Source organism: Centropristis striata, chromosome 4, assembly GCF_030273125.1.
Source record: "Centropristis striata isolate RG_2023a ecotype Rhode Island chromosome 4, C.striata_1.0, whole genome shotgun sequence".
Classification (NCBI taxonomy): Eukaryota; Metazoa; Chordata; class Actinopteri; order Perciformes; family Serranidae; genus Centropristis; species Centropristis striata.
The window spans coordinates 9,283,494-9,306,658 of NC_081520.1; the positions used below are offsets into that span (position 1 = coordinate 9,283,494).

General features: G+C 41.9%; 3 protein-coding genes across 3 annotated transcripts; 1 reads left to right on the forward strand and 2 right to left on the reverse strand.

Moving 5' to 3' along the window:
• Positions 1-1,257: 1,257 nt before the first annotated feature.
• LOC131969921 (extracellular calcium-sensing receptor-like) lies at positions 1,258-11,405 on the reverse strand. The gene is made up of 8 exons (XM_059331150.1): positions 11,308-11,405; positions 10,843-11,137; positions 10,459-10,748; positions 9,933-10,228; positions 9,002-9,207; positions 2,995-3,216; positions 2,259-2,382; positions 1,258-2,162 (listed from the first exon to the last, which is right to left on the reverse strand). The coding sequence occupies exons 1-8, from the start codon at positions 11,364-11,366 to the stop codon at positions 1,258-1,260; spliced, it is 2,397 nt and encodes a 798-aa protein (XP_059187133.1). The 5' UTR covers positions 11,367-11,405.
• Positions 11,406-12,445: 1,040 nt separating this feature from the next.
• LOC131969923 (extracellular calcium-sensing receptor-like) lies at positions 12,446-17,822 on the reverse strand. The gene is made up of 8 exons (XM_059331153.1): positions 17,536-17,822; positions 16,999-17,293; positions 16,601-16,890; positions 16,141-16,436; positions 15,204-15,409; positions 14,844-15,065; positions 13,442-13,565; positions 12,446-13,350 (listed from the first exon to the last, which is right to left on the reverse strand). The coding sequence occupies exons 1-8, from the start codon at positions 17,820-17,822 to the stop codon at positions 12,446-12,448; spliced, it is 2,625 nt and encodes an 874-aa protein (XP_059187136.1).
• Positions 17,823-19,265: 1,443 nt separating this feature from the next.
• Positions 19,266-23,165, forward strand: LOC131969924 (extracellular calcium-sensing receptor-like). Its single transcript, XM_059331154.1, has 9 exons — positions 19,266-19,432; positions 19,619-19,913; positions 20,058-20,144; positions 20,269-20,538; positions 20,855-21,064; positions 21,169-21,444; positions 21,720-21,944; positions 22,046-22,169; positions 22,252-23,165. Exons 1-9 carry the CDS (start codon positions 19,266-19,268, stop codon positions 23,163-23,165), a joined length of 2,568 nt encoding a protein of 855 aa, XP_059187137.1.

Consider the following 23,165-nt stretch of genomic DNA (forward strand, 5'->3'; position numbering starts at 1 on the left):
GCGGCTGTGCAGGTGGAAAGGGCCACTCCCGTAGCCTACGAGATAGCGAGTTAGCATTAGCATGACGACGTTGTAAGTACCAACGAGCATTTTTCTCAATATACGACTCGTCTTACCAGCAAACTCTCCTCTTCTGCAAAGTCACTCGGCTCCCGGCCTCCAGTGAACGAGTGTGCTGACTTTTGTCTTCTTCTTTTCTTATGTTTAACTTTGTTCTTATTCCTCTTCTTTTCCTCGTGTGTCTTAACTTTTAGCTGCTCTCTCTCGTGGCTGAAGTCAGCGAAAACAACCCAGAAAACACCGCGCCGGCACTGAACGTGGCATGCGCAACCATAGACATATATACATATATGTCTATGTGCGCAACACCTGATTGACTGCTAAGGGTCAGAGGGCTGAATGGTGCATTCAAATACAATCGGATTTCTGAAACTTCTGCCGATACAACAAACATAATAACAATTTAATAATTTATTCTTTAACTAATCCCAAGTGCGTTTCTTCACCTGGGTTACACTGTACAATATTATCTGCACTCAGTGCCCATGTGTCCCTTCTCCTCTTGCAAAGTTATCATTGTAAATAAAAAATGATTTCCTAATTTTATCCAACTGTTATCGCAGTTAAGTCTACAAATGCAACTTTAATAGCTTTTTGTGTGGTTCAGTCCCTTCTTACATAGTGTGAATACAGAAATATTTTTGAAAAAGCAACAATTTTATGACAGCGTCAAGACAGAGCACAGAGCCAAGCCTTTTTTTCTGTATTTTGAACTTATTTATTGATTATAGCTCATTATAAAATAATATTTGTTAAATAATTTCATAACATAAACAAGATTTAAAAAATGGCATTAAAGTCACTAAACATTTTTGTGTCAAAATTTTCATGTTAAATGTTTGACGATAAATATTTTGTCAATATTTAAAGGTGAAGACTGTGTTGAATGTGTACATTTTAAGCATCATACTGTATGCTATGGGAAAGTTTGTCACATTTTTTATTGTAAATGTGGTTCACTAAAGCAATACAATCTTCAGTGTCCAATTTACTGAGAAAGCTGAATTTTCTTGCTCACAGAGACAGCAATAATGAGAGCAACATATTCTGCAGAACGGTAGCTCAGCTTTTCCATTGTTGTAGCACACACTGAGGAATGTATCGCTTCAGTCATCTACATTTACTATCAAAACTGTTGAGAAATCCACCTCAATGCTGGCAAATGTCTGTTTTAACTTTTCCCAAACCTCATATTTCTCAGTATTGATTTTTGTTCATTAAATGTTTCTTGGTGTTCTTCTCTGGCTTAAACAATATGATGAAACACTTTGGAGCAAATATACACAATATTAGTCCAAAACTGGAGGCCAGAATGGCAAATATCTCCACAGCCACAGTGAATTTCCCAGGAGAGCTGACATATGCAGGGATAAAGGTGATCCACACTGCACAGAATATCAGCATGCTGAATGTGATCAGCTTGGCTTCATTAAAATTATCAGGTAGTTTCCGAGCCAGGACAGCTAACACAAAGCAAAAGACAGCCAGCAGGCCGATGTACCCGAGCACAGCCCAGAACCCAACAGCTGAGCCTAATGCACATTCCAGGATGATTCTCTCCTTGTATGTTGTGAGGTTTTTCACTGGAAACGGGGGATTAAGAACCAACCAAATAGTACATATTATAACTTGAACGAACGTTAAAGACACTACAGTCATTCTTTGCTGTGTAGGCCCAAACCATTTCATCACATTGCTTCCTGGGAGTGTAGCTCTGAAGGCCATTAACACTACTATTGTTTTTCCAAGAACACAAGACATACAGAGGACAAAGGTGATCCCAAATGCTGTGTGGCGCAGCATGCAGGACCACTCAGAGGGCGCTCCAATGAAAGTTAATGAACATAAGAAACACAGAGTCAGAGAGAAGAGCAGCAGGAAGCTCAGCTCAGAGTTGTTGGCCCTGACAATCGGGGATGTCCTGTGACGATGGAACACAGCTGCTGTTATAATGGCAAGACAGGCACCACCAACTGAGAATGCAGCCAGGAAGATTCCTAAGACCTCGTTGAAGGAAAGAAACTCTACAGGCTTGGGGAGACACGTGTCCCTTACTGCATTAGGCCAGAACTCCTTCAGGCATGGGAAGCAATCAGGGGAATCTAAAAAAAATTAAGCAAAGAGGCCTTTTAGGAGATATACTGTAAACTACTGTATATGTTGTACAGTCAACATGTATTTGGAGAAAATAAAAATACCTGTAGCATTGCTAATCTCTCCCTCAGGACATGGTAAACAATCATAACAGCAGATGGGTTTTCCTTTCTGCAGCACTTTACGAGTTCCTGGAGGACAGCTGTCAGAGCACACTGACACAGGTACCTGGCACAAAGATAAAAACAAAATATCAGATGTGCTACAAAGCTCTGAGGTTAAAAAGCTAAAGTTGGTAAAAATGAAATTAATTTGAAGTAGAGTGACTCTTGCAGTACTCCCTACCCACAAAGACAACAAACTTTATGATAAACTTTACAACAACTTTATGATTTACAACTGCATTTGAAACCACTTGGCTCTGATTGATCACTTCCTTTCAGGTGAGGTGGACTCTCATAGATGAAGCTCAGTGTCATCCCTCACCCACTCATCACGTTTCTTCAGAGCTGCTGATCATGGACATGCAATCTGTAAATTAAACCAACCTGATTTTGTCAAAATCTCCAAAAATCAATTAAAACGTAATTATTTTCTATCCCTGCACTGCAACCCAGAAGGCAAGACTTTTGGATAAGTTGAAGGCGTAGTTTTATGCAAAAATGTTGTAACTCTGGAATTCACCTTTTGTCAGCGAGTATAGGCAGGACGTACAGGGAACAAAAACATTTCATACCATGTAACACTGTTTTAAACTTGTTTTAAACTAAAATTTGTTAAACAAGACCTTTTAGGTACCACTAAACTTGTGTTTAATAGAAAACTCTAAACTCTACTTACTTGTGTGCTGCCTTCCACCCAGGTGAGGTTCCTGTTGATACGGAACTCCCGGCCCACCGGCAGTGATGCATCGTAGTTTCCGACTGTCACCAACTCGATTTTGCCACCCTCAGTTTTTTGCCAGTTCACCAGCTCATATGTGGCCACAGGATCCCCATTGGCATCAAATGACACATCATAACCATTTTGTGAAAAATTTACTTTTTTTAACTGGACAAGAACCTGTGGGATAAAATAAAGTAAGAGAAAGTTAACAATTAACACTTAAAACAAGAACGTTTGAACAGTGTGCTTTCACGATACAGCCACATCCTTAACTTCCTATTAGGATATAATTACTTTACTTTGCAATGAGTTAACTGAAACCTCTAGGAGCACCAGTGACAACCAGGAACAGCCTGGGTGACGACCACGAAAAGGGTGGTGACATCTGGAGAGACAGAGGACAGCCGGAGAGACGGCAACCCCAGGTGGGGAGGGTTGTCAGCCCAAGCTACTTCTTCTGAGAGGAGGAACCCAAAACAAGCTACAGACACGACAAAGGAAAAATACCCCCAGGGGTGCCCGAGAGGGGGGGAGGATGAGCACCCCAACCGGACGGATATAAGAACGACGACCCAGGACAACGGAATAATGACCACAACAGTACAGTGCATCTGCGGTAAAACCTGCAAGAATCAGAAGGGTTAAAGAATACATCATGGCAGAATGTAATGTTTGGCAGCGGCAACGACCGCACAACGCACAGAAGTCACTTCTGGTCAGACGCAGGAGGAGCTAGGCCCGGAGGCAACCCACAGTGCCCAGAGCCTCCTAGTGTCGCCTACACCCGCTGCCAACAGTTCGCATGCCACCCTAAGCCCTAAAGAAACAGCATCATCTCCTAACAATCCACAGAGCCTCCAAAGCCAGCAAGCTCCAACCATAACAACTGGCTCTGCGCCTTCAGCCAGACCAAGGATTCAGTGGCCCCAATCCTTGAAGAGAACCGAGTGATGTAGATCGGGTCCTGGAAGTGACAGCCAAAGGGTATGTCGACCGTCGGCTGGAAACAATGACCACCCTCATATTGAACATCGCGGCTGAGCATTTTGGAACCGAAGCACCCAAGCCCACTCCATCGGCCTATGCTCCAAGCCACAGAGCAAGGAGAATCCAGAGTCTCAGGGAAGAGCTTAAGCTGCTAAAGAGGCAGTACAAGAAAGCAGGGGAAGTTGAGAGAGCTGGCCTAGCGGATCTGAGAGCAATTCTAAGGAAACAACTCTTGACCCTGCAGAGGGCGGAGTTCCACAGGAGGAGGTGGAAAGAGAGGGCCAGGAAGAGAACCGCTTTCCTGGCCAATCCCTTCAAGTTGACCAAGCAGCTCCTTGGTCAAAAGAGGTCTGGACGCCTTACCTGCTCCAAGGATGCCATTAACGACCACCTCAAAGCCACGTACAGTGACCCTATCAGAGAACAGCCGCTGGATCCATGCAATGCACTGACAATACCATCAGAGCCTACATTGGAGTTCAACCTCAAGGAGCCCTGCCCTAGTGAAGTGGAGGAAGTGGTGCGGAGAGCACAGTCAAGCTCAGCACCAGGCCCAAGCAGAGTGCCGTATAAGGTCTATAAGAAATGCCCAAAGCTACGACATCGGCTTTGGAGGGCTCTGAAAGTGATCTGGAGGAGAGGAAAGATCGCCCAGTCATGGAGGTATGCTGAGGGAGTGTACATACCGAAAGATGAAAAGTCTGAGAACATCGACCAGTTTCGTGTCATCTCCTTGCTCAGTGTGGAGAGCAAAATCTTCTTCAGCATCGTAGCCAAGAGACTCTCCAACTTCCTGTTGGGCAATAAGTACATCGACACGTCAGTGCAGAAGGGAGGAATACCGGGAGTGCCTGGTTGCCTGGAACACACAGGCGTGGTAAGCCAACTCATCAGGGAGGCGAGAGAAGGCAGAGGGGATCTGGCGGTGTTATGGCTGGATCTAACCAACGCCTATGGCTCGATACCACACAAGCTGGTGGAAGTCACACTGGAGAGACACCATGTTCCCCAGAAGGTGAAACACCTCATCCTGGACTACTACAGCAAGTTCAGTTTGAGAGTCTCCTCTGGTGAGATGACATCTGACTGGCACCAGCTAGAAGTTGGCATAGCCACTGGGTGCACAATCTCAGTGACCCTATTTTTCGCTGGCAATGAACATGCTGGTCAAGGCAACTGAACCAGAATGTGGAGGTCCCCTCAGCAAGTCTGGAGTAAGGCAACCTCCCATCAGAGCCTTCATGGATGACCTAACGGTGACAACAACAGCTGTACCAGGAGCCAGGTGGATCCTCCAGGGGTTGGAGCGCATCATGGCGTGGGCTTGCATGAGCTTCAAACCGGCAAAGTCCCGGTCTTTGGTTCTGAAAAAGGGGAAAGTAACAGATAGATTCTGCTTCAGCCTGGGACTACATCAGATCCCATCAATCACTGAGAGGCCAGTGAAGAGCCTCGGAAAGGTCTTCACCTGCAGTCTGAAGGATGCAGTTTCCATCAAGGCAACCAATGCTGACCTGGAGGGCTGGTTAAGGACAGTGGACAAGTCTGGACTCCCTGGAAGATTCAAGGCCTGGGTCTACCAGCATGGGATCCTCCCAAGAATCCTCTGGCCTCTCCTCATCTACGAGGTCCCAATGAAGGTGGTGGAAGGTTTTGAGCAAAAGGTGAGCAGTTATCTGCGAAGATGGCTGGGATTGCCACGCAGCCTAAGCAGCATTGGACTATATGGGAACACCAACAAGCTCAGGCTCCCCTTCAGTTCAGTCAGAGTGGAGTTCATTGTGGCACGGGCACGGGAACATCTGCAGTACTCTGGATCCAGAGATGCCAAAGTGTCCGGGGCAGGGATTATTGTGAGGACAGGGAGAAAGTGGAGGGCAGCCGATGCGGTCCAGCAAGCAGAGTTGCGACTGAAGCACAAGGCCATCCTGGGAACAGTGGCACAAGGCAGAGCCGGACTGGGGAGCCAACCAGCAACCCGATTCGACCGAGCCAGCGGAAGAGAGCGGTAGAGGTTGGTGCAGGAGGAGGTGCGAGCTTCAGTCGAGGAAGTGCGAACCAGCAGAGCAGTGGCCATGCGGCAGCAGGGCGCCTGGATGAAGTGGGAGCAGGCGATGGAGCGGAGTGTCACCTGGAAGGACATCTGGCAGTGGAATCCCCAGAGGATCAAGTTCTTGGTCCAGGGGGTTTACGATGTCCTCCCAAGCCCATCCAACCTGTGCACATGGGGCAAAATAGAAACACCTACATGCGCCCTGTGTTCCAAAACAGGGACACACATCCTGAGCAGCTGCTCCAAGGCACTGGGGGAGGGCCGGTATCGATGGAGGCACGACCAGGTCCTCAAAACCATCGCTGAAGCAATCAGCAAGGGGATCAAGGGAAGCCGATACACCCAAGCCACAGCTAAGGCCATCCGCTTTGTCAGCGAAGGACAAAGGCCAGAAAAAACACCACGGAACGGCTCTATGGGTTTGTTCTCCACGGCCCGAGACTGGGTGATGACAGTAGACCTGGAGAAGCAGCTGAAAATTCCACCACACATCACCCAGTCCAGGTTGAGACCTGACATCATCTTGGTCTCAGAGGCCACAAAGCAACTCTTATTGCTGGAGCTGACGGTTCCCTGGGAGGAGAGGATGGAGGAGGCCCAAGAAAGAAAGAGGGAGAAGTACCAGGAGCTGGTGGAGGATTGTCGGAGGAACGGGTGGAAGACCAGGTGTATGCCAGTGGAGGTGGGCTGTCGGAGGTTTGCCAGCCACTCTCTGAGCAAAGCCTACGGCACACTAGACACCCAGCATAACGGTTGTCAACCGGAGAAGGGACATAGGCAAAAATGTGGAGGCAGCAGAAAAAGCCTCCAGATGGCTTTGGTTAAAAAGGGGAGAGCAGTGGTTGTAGTGGGTGTAGCATGCCACTTGGACACAGGCCGAGATTTGATCACCTCGGTCGGGTCGCCTGGATGAGGGTGTCTGTTGCAAGACCCAAAACTCACAGTGAGTCTAGGATCCAACACTGATGATGTGTCCAAGGCTGTGCATCAGTAGATGTATTCTGCCCTACAAAGCCTAACTGCAGTAACTACGCAAGGGGTAAAACTGAGAAAAGCTGCTTTAAGGTATTCTAACTGGCAAGCCAATAGGTTATAGGTTGGTCAGTGATATGACACTTATTTCAACATGTATTGATGATGTTATTTTTATGCTAAAAAATCATGACAATTTATTTGACCGTTAACCCCAAAAATGTCGTTACTGCACTGGTTTTGCATAACTATTAGAACCTTTTACAGCAATGCAAAACCAGAGTGCAGTAACTACAATGTTGTTGTCTTCTTTCAGCTTTTATATTTTGTTTTCAGTGAAGAAACATTTTCAAATTGATTTTTTTATAAGTGTATTTAAAAGTGTTTAACAACTCTATTCAAATATTTGTGTATTTAAGACTTAATATTATAAAGAAATGTTATATTTTAATCTTAATATAATTTTATCTCACTTTTTTACTTAATGACTTAATAATTTCCCTATCAAATGAATTTATAATTTCTATTATTCTTGTCTTCACTATTCAACACAATGAAGAATTACAAGGCTACACTGCTTTTGTTTTATGTTTAAATGAGTATATATATACTGCAATTTTATATCATTATTTCTCTGAAATAAAGAAAAATTGAAATCTAAAACTTTGTCACAAGATAAAACTGACATCAAGGAGTTCATTTTTAAATATAACTCAATTTTGACCAAAAATGTAGTTACTGCAGTTAGGCTTTGTAGGGCAGTATTGTTAACTAACATACTCCTGGGTTTTCTGTTAAGACACAATTACCTCTCAAGCTTTTATTTTACTAATTGACTTGTTTCTTTACTATGACAACTCATTACTTTCATATTTCTTGCTTCAAGTACAACAGATCTTCGCTTTGTAACAAATACTCTTCCTCCTTGGTTTCCTTTTAACACAGTTGCCTATCAGGATTTTATTGTACTAAACTAGTCGTCGCTTTGCACAAACTAATCATTATTTTGAGTAATTGTTGCTTTCAGTACAAAAGATGGTTGCTTCGCAACGAGTGCTATAAACTAAAAAAAAAAAAGATCCAAGATTCTTGTTAACATACAAATACTATTTCGGTCTTTTATTTTGAAGGTCTGGCTAATTCTGACTTTGCTGGTTGCTATGACGTTTACATCAGCATTAGAAGATGGAAAGGGGAGGGGCACACAATATCTATCAGTTGAGACAAGTAACTTCATGGAGATCACACCTCTCAAACTATTCTTGTTTTTTCAGAAAATGTGAGTCGGAATAACAAAATATTAGTATCATCAGAAAGAACAGTCTCTGGGGAACGCATTGATGTAGTTTCATTTACAAAAAGAAATGTGTGCCAAATCAAAGTTAAGAAAGGTGGCTTTTCCTTTTTTCTTCAAGAAATGTATGGTTCCGGTTAACATTGGTCTATATGGAACATTTGGTTGGAATTGCTGTCACATTTAGGCTCACTGACGCAAATCTGTAATTCGGATTGATTCCAAAATAGGATGTCTGAAACAAGCACAGGATTCTCTACAATTTTCGCTAAAAGGTGTATGAAGAGTGGAAGTTTTGGGAACAAGCACAGGTTTCCACTCTTGCTGTGTTCTCATGCATTTTAGCTCTGAGCATTCCTCCCAATATGAGCCCTACAGATAAACTGCGGGGAAAATAACGTGCATGTGGAGTGTGCAAGCAATCAAACTGCCATTTTTGGTGTTGTGTAGTAACTTTGACAGAAAGTGCGGTGGAAGATGAAGAATAATAAGAAATAAGTGTGGAGGAGATGAAACAAATTGCATTTCACTGATGGTGCAAATTGGGATACCAAATAAGAAGAATTTGATTAAATTCCATGTCATTAATTTGTACATTTTACATTTAAAAAGGACATTGATGTATTGGTGCAGTTACCGATTTGTTTTTCACTGACCTCTTCAGACTCTGTCCTGGTGAATTTGTCACAGTGAGTTTCTTTCTTTCTTTCCTGACACACTGCATTATGAATGGCATGTGCTATTGCATAAACTGCCTTGTATACCATGTTAGTGATCCGGAGCTGAGATGTGTCAGTGTACAGAGTCTGGAGCATCTGTATGTCTTCACTTCCATCACAGACCCTCTCGTTTCTGACTTTACCTAAAATCACAGACAGAGAAGAGGGATTTTTTTTATCAACCCTGAAAATTACAACTCATTTCAGCTACTCATATCTATATTGCACTAATGTAAATGTACAACATGCATTTTTAATTTAAAGCACTCTCAAAAAACACTATTTTGCAGACATCTTTATTAATTTTTTGATAGTTGCTGTTTCTGTTTGTATCAACCCTATATTTTAACCATCATTCACTGATTGGAAGGTCATTACTTCATTCCCTGAAAAATATATAATTTACATACTGACTTGAATGGCGTTAACGTGTTTAAATTACACAAAAGATCTAAAATAACTATCAGAAAAATAGTTTAATTACATGCAGACAAGCTTATATACTGTAACTGATATGTGCTTTAAGAACAATTTGTCATCTCTATTTAGCTTAATGACCTGGAGACTGTCTCTATATTGTGTGCTTGTGTTCGTGGCTTTAGTGTTGACATAAAAACACTGCAGCAAAGTTTAAACAAAACCTTTTCAAAGACAGCAGAATGCCATAACCTGACCTGAGAGATCATACTTTCAAGTGAGATTAACAGAGATACACCTTATTGTCTTCTCATGACTCAATTCAATAACAACAGATTTCATGCAAAACCTGGTATTTAGTCTGAATGCAATTGCTGCTCCACTCAGACAGACAGAGAAATATGACAACACTGAAACACAAGGACCCAAACATAAGATTCAACTCTCTCACTTTTTCTCAGCCTGCAGTTGAATACATCCTCCCAGAACTCAGTGAGCAGTGGAGAGGCAGCCACTTCAGAGGGAGAGAGGTCCAGCAAGAAGTCTCTCAGACCTGGGATGACTGATTGCTCAATGCCAAATCCAATAGCTCCAGCACAGAAGCTGAACCTCAGCATGTCTGGGTCTGTTACCCAGGCCTCACTGCCTATCCACAGGCGAGGTGGAAAAGGCTCAAGAGAAAGCTCTTCTAGCAAAATCCTCATGTCTCCAATGGCTGTAAATGCCACAACAACCATAGCTGTCGACCTGGAGAGACATTATAGTTCATTATATTATATCAGCACAAACATGAAAATGAGATCACAAACACAAACATACATGTGAAAGATAGCATAGAAAATTATAGTTTAGTATTTGGCCTCACTGACATGAAGAAATTAAATTAAATAAAAAATGTTTTTACACATTTTACGGTTCTTTGTGCAGAAGGTCAGTGTCAGCACAGGGAGCAAAAGCACAATCAGTGATGTAGAAACCTGCGGATAACGTCAGCTACTCTCTGGATCCTGCTACGTGGGTTGGTCCGATAGAAAGCTTCAGAGTATTCCACACAGATCCCCTCTCTGCGTGCTGCGGCCAGGAAAGACGCCATGCCATTATTGCCATAATCTGAATCCGACCGGACAGCACCTATCCAAGTCCAGCCAAAGTGTTTGACCAGCTTGGCCAGCGCGTCAGCCTGGAACTGGTCACTTGGGATTGTTCTGAAGAAACTCGGGTACTGCTGCTTATCGGACAGGCATGCACAAGTGGCAAAGTGGCTCACCTAGGGAAAACAACAGTGTAATTATTTAACGGGACAAAACAATCAGCTCAAGTTTATATTAAACACACAGTTTGCCACAAATTCAAACATTTACTTGAGGGATGTTAAAAGGCCCGAGGACCCGCGACATGCTGATGGATGGCGTGGACCCAGACTCACCAACAACTGCCATCACTTTACCAGACTGTGAGCAGTTGTCGCCGGTGTAAAACATCGGGTCCAGGCCGTTTAAAAGCTGGAATGCCACATGCACCGCCACAGGCACCGAGGCACACGAGTCGTAGATCTGATAACCGAGTCTGATGCCCGGCAGCAGCTCCGTGCTGTTGTTAATCTCCTCGATGGCGAAGATCATTGCGCGTGAGAAGCGCAGTCCACGTTGATTAATTCTGCACACAGAAACACATGTCAACTCCATAAGCACAGGTCACAATTTTAAGAGAAAACATGGGGGAGAATTGCAATTCATATTCACTGTCAAAAACGTAAATTCACTGGATTTTTTAACCAAATTGTCATTTCCATCCTCACACAGCATACATTTCTCCCTCTTACTCACCTCCCTTTGCATTTCACTGGCACAGGCATGTAGGTGTAGTTATTCTTCACTGTGTGCATGTTGGTATGTTGGGTGACAACACCACCAATAACGAAGTCACCATCCATTGAGAATACAGGTAGACGAGTGGTACCCTGAAGCTTACATTTCAAAGATGCAGCCTCAGAGTTGACCCCAGCACCAGAAACATTCAAGGCAAGAGCTGAGTTCAGCTCACACAGACCCAGAGACAGGATCAGGCTAATAGAGAGAGCAGTGATCTCCATCCCTCAACTGTCTGTGTGGGAATACTGCATGTGTGTTAACACTGGTTTATATAGATTTTTCAGACAAACCATCCCTCCTTCTACTGTACGTCAGCTTACTGTACACCAAAGAGAATTCTTTCTATTGGCTGTACAATATTATCTGCACTCAGTGCCCATGTGTCCCTTCTCCTCATGCAAAGTTATCATTGAAAATAAAAAATGATTTCCTAATTTTATCCAACCGTTATTGCAGTTAAGTCTACAAATCCACCTTTAATAGCTTTTTGTGTGGTTCAGTCCCCTCTTACATAGTGTGAATACAGAAATATTTTTGAAAAAGCAACAATTTTATGACAGTGTCAAGACAGAACACAGAACCAAGCCTTTTTTTCTGTATTTTGAACTTATTTATTGACTCATTTAGCTCACTATAAAATAATATTTGTTAAATAATTTCATAACATAAACAAGATTTAAAAAATGGCATTAAAGTCACTAAACATTTTTGTGTCAAAATTTTCATGTTTAATGTTTGATGATAAATATTTTGTCAATATTTAAAGGTGAAGACTGTGTTGAATGTGTACATTTTAAGCATCATACTGTATGCTATGGGAAAGTGTGTCACATTTTTTATTGTAAATGTGGTTCACTAAAGCAATACAATCTTCAGTGTCGAATTTACTGAGTAAGCTGAGTTTTCCTGCTCACAGAGACAGCAATAATGAGAGCAACATATTCTGCAGAACGGTAGCTCAGCTTTTCCATTGTTGTAGCACACACTGAGGAATGTATCGCTTCAGTCATCTACATTTACTATCAAAACTGTTGAGAAATCCACCTCAATGCTAGCAAATGTCTGTTTTAACATTTCCCAAAACTCATATTTCTCAGTATTGATTTTTGTTCATTAAATGTTTCTTGGTGTTCTTCTCTGGCTTAAACAATATGATGAAACACTTTGGAGCAAATATACACAATATTAGTCCAAAACTGGAGGCCAGAATGGCAAATATCTCCACAGCCACAGTGAATTTCCCAGGAGAGCTGACATATGCAGGGATAAAGGTGATCCAGACTGCACAGAATATCAGCATGCTGAAGGTGATCAGCTTGGCTTCATTAAAATTATCAGGTAGTTTCCGAGCCAGGACAGCTAACACAAAGCAAAAGACAGCCAGCAGGCCGATGTACCCGAGCACAGCCCAGAACCCAACAGCTGAGCCTAATGCACACTCCAGGATGATTCTCTCCTTGTATGTTGTGAGGTTTTTCACTGGAAATGGAGGATTAAGAACCAACCAAATAGTACATATTAAAACTTGAATGAACGTGAAAGACACTACAGTCATTCTTTGCTGTGGAGGACCAAACCATTTCATCACATTGCTTCCTGGGAGTGTAGCTCTGAAGGCCATTAACACTACTATTGTTTTTCCAAGAACACAAGACATACAGAGGACAAAGGTGATCCCAAATGCTGTGTGGCGCAGCATGCAGGACCACTCAGAGGGCGCTCCAATGAAAGTTAATGAACATAAGAAACACAGAGTCAGAGAGAAGAGCAGCAGGAAGCTCAGCTCAGAGTTGTTGGCCCTGACAATCGGGGATGTCCTGTGACGATAGAACACAGCCGCTGTTATAATGGCAAGACAGGCACCACCAACTGAGAATGCAGCCAGGATGATTCCTAGGACCTCATTGAAGGAAAGAAACTCTACAGGCTTGGGGAGACACGTGTCCCTCTCTGCATTAGGCCATAACTCTTTGGGGCATGGGAGACAATCAGGGGAATCTGAAAAAAAAATAAGCAAAAAGGCCTTTTAGGAGACTTACTGTATATTTGATGTTGTACAGTAGAAATTAATTTGGAGATTGGAAATTACCTGTAACATTGCTAATCTCTCCCTCAGGACATGGTAAACAATCATAACAGCAGATGGGTTTTCCTTTCTGCAGCACTTTACGAGTTCCTGAAGGACAGCTGTCAGAGCACACTGACACAGGTACCTGGCACAAACATACAAACAACTGTACACATATCTTGGTGTATTGCTAAACTCTGAGGATCAAAAGGCTAAAATCACAATCTTTAACATTAGTAAATGTAGCTCTGCGCTAGTTCAGGTGGAATGTGGTAGGTACGCCCGCTCGGCTGTCAGCTGGCCCGACAACCGTGCCAAGCCCAACCAATCACTATCACACACAGACAACAAGGCAGTCCATTCAAACTGTTCTGTCTCTCATTCCTCCTGCATAGTTTTAATCTTCTGCTAAACACTGCTACGTTAAATCTCCGTCTACCACCCCAAGCGCCACCTGCATTAGTCAGCACAACAGTATTTCCTAGGATGAATAGTTTGCAATGTTTGTAATGTCTGCAAGTATCAGTGCCATTGCATATAGCATATCCAAGTTCTTTTCTGCTTGTCCCAGGGCGATTAAATGTTGTGCTCTCAGCCAGGTTAGCTACACAGATACTGCTCCAAGCTCTCTAGAGCAGAACCCACACTGCCAAATACAACTGTACAAAGCCTGACTGAACTGTTTATTATTGTACTGTAAGTGATTATCCTAAAAATTGGGTGGGTATCTTGGGTTTGGTTTTAGATCTGTTCTGTTCTCATCATTAAAGAAGACTATTCTGTGTGAAATTTGAGGATTATCTATCATACTATCATACTATCAAACTATGGAGTACCACATGGATTGGTCATTGGGCCCTACCTGTTGACATTTTATAATGGGGGCTAGATCCAGCATTTATAGTTGACCGTCTGACCTCCTATAAGTCTGAACACAACCTCTAGGAGGTCATTCCTGTTCATTTTATGGTCAAAACATGAAACTTAATGTGCCTGGGCCTTTTCCGCCTGGGCCCTTTAGTTGTGAAATGACCTACTGGAGTAACTCAGGTACCCTAACACATTATCCTCTTTTTAAGTCATTTCCTTTTTTTAATAAACCTGTTTTTATTGTCAATATATTTGCTGGGGGAAAAACACCAACATTCTTTTTGTGTAAAAAATTGTTGTTATGTTAATCTGAAACTAAAATTAGGCTTCACCACTCTTATTTGGACAGATCAAGTGGTTGTTTTCAAGTTAGAGTTTTTTAGTAGTTATGGAATTTCACACTGAAAGTACTGGGACTTTGGGATTGATCTCTTCACAGTAAATATGGACAGGGAGGAAACCTTACAGTAACCAAAAGAACATTTTTGTCAACATATAGTATCCTTTAAGATGTGTAAATTTGAATATGATAAAGCAGTGCCCTCTGTCTTACTTTTGTGCTGCCCTCCACCCAGGTGAGGTTCCTGTTGATACGGAACTCCCGGCCCACCGGCAGTGATGCATCATAGTGTCCGACTGTCACCAACTCGATGTTGCCACTCTCAGTTTTTTGCCAGTTCACCAACTCATATGTGGCCACAGGATCCCCGTTGGCATCAAAGGACACATCATAACCATTTTTGGAAAAATGTACACTCTTCAGCTGAGTAAGTACCTGTGAGGAGGAAGTAGAGTTGGATTTTAAATGACAGAAATGGAATAATACAAAATAAAAAGAACATTTCATTTCACGAAAAGGTACATTACAGCAAAAATGGCATTGGGGTTTTCCCTTCTTATTTTTTCAACTGACCTCTTCAGACTCTATCCTGGTGAATTTTTCACAGTGAGTTGTAGAATTTGTTTCCTGACACACTGCATTATGAATGGCATGTGCTATTGCATAAACAGCCTTGTACGCCATATTTGTGACTCTGAGCTGAGAAGTGTCAGTGTAAGGAGTCTGTATTGCCTCTAAATCTTCTGTTCCATCACACACACTCGCATATGTTGCTCCAGCTAAAAAAAGCACAGAGACAGGGCAGGTTTTGTGTTTTAGCCGTGAAAATTACATTACTTCTTTGTTTGTGTTTTTGTTACCTGCCTTGCAAAAACCCATACATCTACATTATTCTAATGTAGTTTTTGTATTCCTTTTTTAATATGTGATTTGCTTTTCATATATCTATAAATAGTATATATTTAATGAGCACTGTTAAAAGGAGCCTTAGAAGTAAGATTGTCATTGCCAACAACTACTATTCTAAATTAACTACTGTTATTGTGCATATGACATTAAAACGTTTTTTTTTTACTCAAAACAAAATTAAAATCAGTGGATATAATGGCCAAATTAGAACTACAAACCTACTTGCTTCAATTTAAGACATTTAATTAATTTAGGTTGGTGACCTGGAGACTATATTGTGTGTCGGTGTTCAGGACTTCATTCTTGACATTGTGAAAACACTAGCAAAGTTAATCCAAAATCCAAAAACTTGGCCTGTAAGATCATTATATCAAGTAATGTTTTTCCGAGATGTGCCCCTTATGTCCACTTTGTGTTTTTGGTCGAAATCAGTAATTTCCCTGTCAGTCTGGGATTTGATCTTAAAGCACTTGCTGCTCAGCTCAGTCAACAACAAAAAAAACACAATCCAACCACAAGGACCCAACTATGAATGCAAAAATATCAAATATCAGTACTAAAACTAAAACACAAGGACCCAAACATAAGATTCAACTCTCACTTTTTCTCAGCCTGCAGTTGAATGCATCCTCCCAGAACTCAGTGAGCAGTGGAGAGGCAGCCACTTTAGAGGGAGAGAGGTCCAGCAAGAAGTCTCTCAGACCTGGGATGACTGATTGCTCAATGCCAAATCCAATAGCTCCAGCACAGAAGCTGAACCTCAGCATGTCTGGGTCTGTTACCCAAGACTCACTGCCTATCCACACACGAGGTGGAAAAGGCTCAAGTGAAAGCTCCTCTAGCAAAATCCTCATGTCTCCAGAGGCTGTAAATGCCACAACAACCATAGCTGTCGACCTGGAGAGACATTATAGTTCATTATATTATATCAGCATGAAGAAGATCGTTGCTAAGACAACAAGGTCTTAAATTTTGAATATAACACCTTCAGCAAATGATATTGTGGTTTTATGTGTAGTAATTTAGCACAGGGGGAAAAGTACAATCAGTGATGTAGAAACCTGCGGATAACGTCAGCTACTTTCTGGATCCTGCTACGTGGGTTGGTCCGATAGAAAGCTTCAGAGTATTCCACACAGATCCCCTCTCTGCGTGCTGCGGCCAGGAAAGACGCCATGCCATTATTGCCATAATCTGAATCCGACCGGACAGCACCTATCCAAGTCCAGCCAAAGTGTTTGACCAGCTTGGCCAGCGCGTCAGCCTGGAACTGGTCACTTGGGATTGTTCTGAAGAAATTTGGGTACTGCTGCTTATCAGACAGGCATGCACAAGTGGCAAAGTGGCTCACCTAACGAAAAACAACAGTGCAATTCTTGAACGGGACAAATAAATAAATAAAGAAACAAGCACAAGTTAATATTCAACACACAGTTTGCCATGAATTCAAAACATTTACTTGAGGCATCTTAAAAGGCCCGATGATGCGCGACATGCTGATGGATGGCGTGGACCCAGACTCACCAACAACTGCCATCACCATACCAGACTGTGAGCAGTTGTCGCTGGTGTAAAACACCGGGTCCAGGCCGCTTGAAAGCTGGAATGCCACATGCACCGCCACGGGCACCGAGGCACACGAGTCGTAGATCTGATAACCGAGTCTGATGCCCGGCAGCAGCTCCGTGCTGTTGTTAATCTCCTCGATGGCGAAGATCATTGCGCGTGAGAAGCGCAGTTCACGGGAGTCAATGCTGCACACAGAATTATTTTTTTTTAATTTACAAGTCAATTCACAGTCTTAAGAGAAATACATAATACATACACTGTATTTCAGAGTTATGCACAATAACTAATATCTGCACTGTATCTATAAACAATATTTTTGCCTATATAAAACACAAGAGCTTTGCGACAATTGTCAGAACATCATTGAAAATAGAACATTTCCATCCTCACACAAAATCCTCTCATCCCACACAGCACTCTTACTAACCTCCCTTTGCACCTTAGTGGCTCAGGCATGGTGGTGTAGTTATGCTTCACTGTGTGCATGTAGTAATGTATGGAGAAAACACCCCCAATAATGTAGTCACCATCCACTGAGAATTCAGGTAGACGAGTGGTACCCTGAAGCTTACATTTCACAGGAGCCTCAGAGCTGACCCCTGCACCAGCCCTTTGTTTCAATGCATCCCCAGAAACATTCAAGGCAAGAGCTGAGTTCAGCTCACACAGACCCAGATACAGGATCAGACTAATAGAGAGAGCAGTGACCCCCATCCCTCAAGTGTCTGCATGTGAACATGTGTGTTTTCACTGGTTTATATAGATTTTTCAGTCAATAGCTTCCCTCCCTCTATTGTACGTCAGTTTACCACCAAAGAGAGGATGTCCTTACTTTATGGTAATAGCATTAATTGTTCCCCTATATTTAAAATAAATAATAAATAACATCTTGTAAACTTTTCTGTGTCTTTAAAGTTTAGCCGCTCTGGTATCACACTTAACTACAAATTAAAAAGCTGAGAATGGTTGATTGTATTTACAAGCAAATCATGGTCTGACAAATTTAATTTATTTTTCACTCTGAGCCATAGTAAGTATTAAATATTTAGCCTGACATATCTGCATTTGAACACTAAGTTCTGCTACTGATGCTGATAAATGGTAAAGTGAGCCATACAGCTTATAATGCTGACACTTAAGTCTTACCTAAAACCACCAGAGCAGAATTGGCCATGATTAGCTAAGACTGTGTAGTCCTAAGATGGCCAATATACCCATCATATATTTTCTGGTCATTTGAACAGTAATGCAATTCTTATTAGTACTCTTTGAAATACAGATACTCATTTTAAGGCTCACTCTGCTGCTACCACCTAGTGGACATCTTGGTTAAACTCAGACTCGATTATACTAAATTGGATGTGTTCAGACATATTATCCAGCTCTGTGGTTAGTATAAATGTATGTCTCTAATTTATTGTGAAGCACATCTCATAACAGTTGTAAAAGCACCATAGTTTACAGTTACGTAACTGCATAAACAAAAAAAAAATTAAGTTATTGGTTTATGTAGGCTAACGAAAAAAGAGGAATCACAGATAAAGCCTTAGGGGGTCATTTATTTCTTAACTGCTTGTGGTACCAATGCTGGTAATAGACCTGGAAAGGGAACTGAATACAAAGTGTCAGAGACAAAGTGCTTGAGCCTGTGTTTGGTAACTGCTGTGATTTCCACCTGAGTTTGTAAAAAACAAACCTACCATCTCATTCTCAATTATTTCTTTAATCAGAATCACAGACCCATAACATCATACTTCTTCAAAGAACTGGCACATATTGAGCATCAATTAAACCCAATGCGACATTTTGATTTAAAATTTTCAAAACTGGATTTTTTTTTTTTAACCTCATTGTGTTTCTGAGGTATAAACAAATATCAGTCTTCAATAAACTCAACAATTATTTACTTCATTATTATAATGAATAGGTGTCATATACTGCCCACACTACAGGCCGTGTTCTGATAGGTGGTGTGAAAAAGTCAGTGATGACGAAAAGGACACAGAGAGGGTTTCATGAACCTGCAAATTATATAAAGTAACCATGAATATTAGAGACAGGGGTGAAGGGAGGGCAGCCATTATGTCGGCAGGTTATGGTAAACTCATTTGTGTCTACCTGTTCTTGCTTTTGTTCTCTTCTTGTTTTTTCGTCTCTATGTCTTTTTCTCTCTCCTCATCGTGTAAATTACGGAGACGCTTTTACCTCAATGGATTGCACAAGGCTGGTGATGTGGTTCTCGGTGGGCTATTTGAGGTCCACTACACCTCACTCTTCCCAAAGTGGAACTTCACTTCAGAGCCAGTACAGCCCACTTGTAAGGGGTAGGTTTCATTTCTTTTCATTTCAGTATTCAAGCTCTTAAAAAAATAAACAAAAAAAACATGAATATGATACCAGTATGTGCTGATATGTGTGCCATGTCTTGTATTGATAATGTGGTAATGAAAATAAGATACTTGTTTTCTCTCAATATATTTGGTGTTTCAAAGAGACTTTTTGTGTTTTAGCTTAGACACTCAGGGCTTCAGGCAGGCCATGACAATGGTCTTTGCTGTTGATGAGATCAACAGAAACTCCAATCTGCTACCTAATGTGACTCTGGGATACAGTCTTTTTGATAACTGTGGTGCACTTGTTACCGGATTTCGTGCTGCTTTGGTGCTGGCCAGTGGTCAAGAGGAGCAGTTTCTGCTGAAGGAGAACTGTTCAGGGACCCCTCCAGTTGTAGGGATTGTGGGTGATTCCTATTCAACATTTTCTATAGCCAGCTCTAATGTGCTGGGTTTATTCAGATTGCCTATGGTGAGCTTCAATTTCCTCTGAACTTATAATAGGCTGTACAATAACCTGTTTCATATTAAATATGAATATTTTTTTGAAATATGTACATTGACTTGCATGATATATTGTAGACTGCATGTGCGTATACTGTACGTCTCTTTTCAGGTGAGTCATTTTGCCACATGTTCCTGCCTGAGTGATAGGCAACGGTTTCCATCCTTCTTTAGAACAATCCCAAGTGATGCTTTCCAGGTAATTTCAAGTTATTATTATTATGAACATTTATGTCTTTCAAGAAGTACTGTAAACTGAAAAAAAGAAAAAAAAAGCCTAAATTGAGTTGAGAAATGGTAAACATTATCTAATATCTAATTAGGTGCGTGCCATGATTCAGATTCTGAAACACTTTGGCTGGACTTGGGTCGGCCTTCTGGTCAGTGATGATGACTATGGACTCAATGTTGCCAGATCTTTTCAGTCTGACCTGGCTCAGTCTGGTGGAGGTTGTCTTGCATACTCAGAGGTTTTGCCCTGGGGCAATGACCCAGCACAACTTAGGAGGATTGTTGATGTGATGAAAAAATCAACAGCTCGTGTGGTCATGGTTTTTGCAATGGAGATCCACATTTACCAGCTAATGAAGGAGGTTAGATTCAAAATATGTAATTTATAAATCTATGTTTTAAAAGTAATTCCTGCCAGTTATTAAAAGTTTTTTTTAGGTTTCTACATGTGGATCCTCAGCATAACAGGTCCATATATAACATAAAAAAGTCTGCATTCACAAAGGTTTTGCTTTTTTTAATCCCTTATGTTGTAGCAAAAGTAAAGAAATACAAATTAAAGAATCACATACACCATCAGAAGATAACTGTACACAACTAAATAAAAAACAAAGAGTACAACATGTATTTGTTCCTTAGAGTTCGACAACAAGATTTGTTTTATAATGCAATACTCAGGTGGTGAGGCAGAATGTGACAGGCCTGCAGTGGATAGCAAGTGAAGCTTGGACATCAGTTGATGTTCTCCATACACCTGATTTCATGCCTTACCTGAGTGGCACACTGGGCATTGCCATCCGGCGAGGAGAGATATCAGGGTTCAAGGACTTCCTCTTCAAAATAAAACCTGATGAACACCAAAACAGCTATGGAAACAGCATTGTAAGAGTAATCTTAAAAGTTGACCTTAAATTGAAGCAGTAACATATTTTCATTATTTTTTAATTAACAGTGATTAACATACATTTTTTGAAAAAAATGTCACATTTCAGGTAAGTCTGTTTTGGGAAGACATATTTAAGTGTAAATTTGCGCCACCTCCGGAAAGCTGGGTGGAAGCTAAAAGAGCACTTTGCACTGGACAGGAGCATCTACTTAATGTGGAGAGTGACGTCTTTGATGTGTCAGAACTCAGGCCTGAATACAATATTTACAAGGCTGTGTATGCTCTGGCCTATGCACTCGATGACCTGCTGCACTGTGAACCAGGAAGAGGACCTTTCAGCGGGCACAGCTGTGCCACTCTGCAAAACCTGGAGCCATGGCAGGTGTGATATCAGTTTACACTCTGATACCTGTGTGTTTTCAAATGCAACTGCTACACTTTGAGGTACTAACTGAATGTGATTCAAAACAAAAAACTCAACCGTAGCGGACAGTTAAAACACTGTTTTCCAGCTTGGTGTTAGATTACACTGCATAATTGACAATTGACAATTCCAGCAAAGCTAGAACGTCGAATACTTGACCTGATCAGATACATATTTTAATGGATTTTGTTGCATACTTTATCTGTTGTTTACTTGTTCTCACCCATTTGTAGATGGTTTACTATTTGGATAAAGTGAACTTCAGCACACCTTTTGGTGATGTAGTGTCATTTGATGCGAATGGTGATGCTTTACCAATATATGACGTCATGAACTGGCTGTGGCTCCCTGATGGACGGACAAAGATTCAGAATGTGGGTGAGGTTAAAGAGTCAGCTGAAGGTGAAGAACTCGAACTTGATGGAGACAAAATCTTATGGAACTCTGGATCCAAACAGGTTACTTATTGTTTATTGATTTCAATGATTTTTGTGCAATGATAACAGAAATAACAACTTCAAATGGTGTCAAGCAGTGATAACACTTGCAATCTGTACAGCCCCTCCGGTCAGTGTGCAGTGAGAGCTGTCCTGCAGGTACCCGCATGGCCAGAAAGAAAGGGCAACCTGAGTGCTGCTTTGACTGCATCCCTTGTTCTGAGGGAAAGATCAGCAATAAGACTGGTTGGTATTCATAAAAAATCATGTATCCTTGGAGTATATAATTATATGATATTTATTTTAATATTTGTCCTCTTTTTGCCAGACTCCATGGAGTGCTCCAGTTGTCCAGAGGACTTCTGGTCCAGCCCCCAGCGTGACCACTGTGTTCCTAAGAAAACTGAGTTCCTCTCCTACCATGAGCCTCTGGGTATCTGCTTGACTACAGCCTCATTGTTGGGCACATTTATTTGTATTGTAGTCTTGGGAATCTTCACTCGTCATCGCAGCACACCCATGGTGCGTGCCAACAATTCAGAACTGAGTTTCTTGCTCTTGGGGTCACTTAAACTATGTTTCCTGTGTTCACTGCTGTTTATCGGTCGTCCCAGACTGTGGACATGCCAACTGAGACATGCAGCATTTGGGATCAGCTTTGTGCTTTCTGTCTCATGTATTTTGGTAAAAACTATTGTGGTTCTGGCTGTATTCAAGGCCTCCAAACCAGGAGGTGGAGCCAGTCTGAAGTGGTTTGGTGCTGTGCAGCAGAGAGGAACAGTTGTGGTTCTTACTTCTATTCAGGCAGCAATCTGCACTGCTTGGCTTGTTTCTGCTTCACCAGCTCCTCATAAAAACACTCAATACTACAATGACAAGATAGTTTATGAGTGTGCAGTCGGTTCTACGATTGGTTTTGTTGTGTTATTGGGTTACATTGGTTTACTGGCTACCATCAGCTTCCTGTTAGCGTTTCTGGCAAGGAATCTCCCAGATAGTTTCAATGAGGCCAAACTCATCACCTTCAGCATGCTGATCTTCTGTGCTGTGTGGGTGGCCTTTGTTCCTGCTTATATCAACTCTCCAGGAAAATATGCAGATGCAGTGGAGGTATTTGCCATCCTGGCCTCGAGTTTTGGTCTCTTGGTGGCTCTGTTTGGACCCAAATGTTACATAATTCTTCTGAGACCAGAGAGGAACACAAAGAAAGCAATTATGGGTCGAGGAACCACAAAGTCGTAA

Bases quoted from the DNA above. Each gene is read 5' to 3' on its own strand.
- LOC131969921 (XM_059331150.1), bottom strand. From the start codon at position 11,366: ATGCACACAGTGAAGAATAACTACACCTACATGCCTGTGCCAGTGAAA. The intron at 10,229-10,458 runs GTTTCTACATCA...ATGTCTCTCCAG, and splicing joins GTAGCTGACGTTATCCGCAG to GTCGACAGCTATGGTTGTTG. The intron at 2,163-2,258 runs GTATTTTTATTT...AATTTTTTTTAG, and splicing joins AGAGATTAGCAATGCTACAG to ATTCCCCTGATTGCTTCCCA.
- LOC131969923 (XM_059331153.1), bottom strand. From the start codon at position 17,822: ATGGGGGTCACTGCTCTCTCTATTAGTCTGATCCTGTATCTGGGTCTG. The intron at 17,294-17,535 runs GTTAGTAAGAGT...TTCTGTGTGCAG, and splicing joins CCACTAAGGTGCAAAGGGAG to CATTGACTCCCGTGAACTGC. The intron at 13,351-13,441 runs GTAATTTCCAAT...TTTTTTTTTCAG, and splicing joins AGAGATTAGCAATGTTACAG to ATTCCCCTGATTGTCTCCCA.
- LOC131969924 (XM_059331154.1), top strand. From the start codon at position 19,266: ATGTCTTTTTCTCTCTCCTCATCGTGTAAATTACGGAGACGCTTTTAC. The intron at 19,914-20,057 runs GTGAGCTTCAAT...GTCTCTTTTCAG, and splicing joins GTTTATTCAGATTGCCTATG to GTGAGTCATTTTGCCACATG. The intron at 22,170-22,251 runs GTTGGTATTCAT...TCTTTTTGCCAG, and splicing joins AAAGATCAGCAATAAGACTG to ACTCCATGGAGTGCTCCAGT.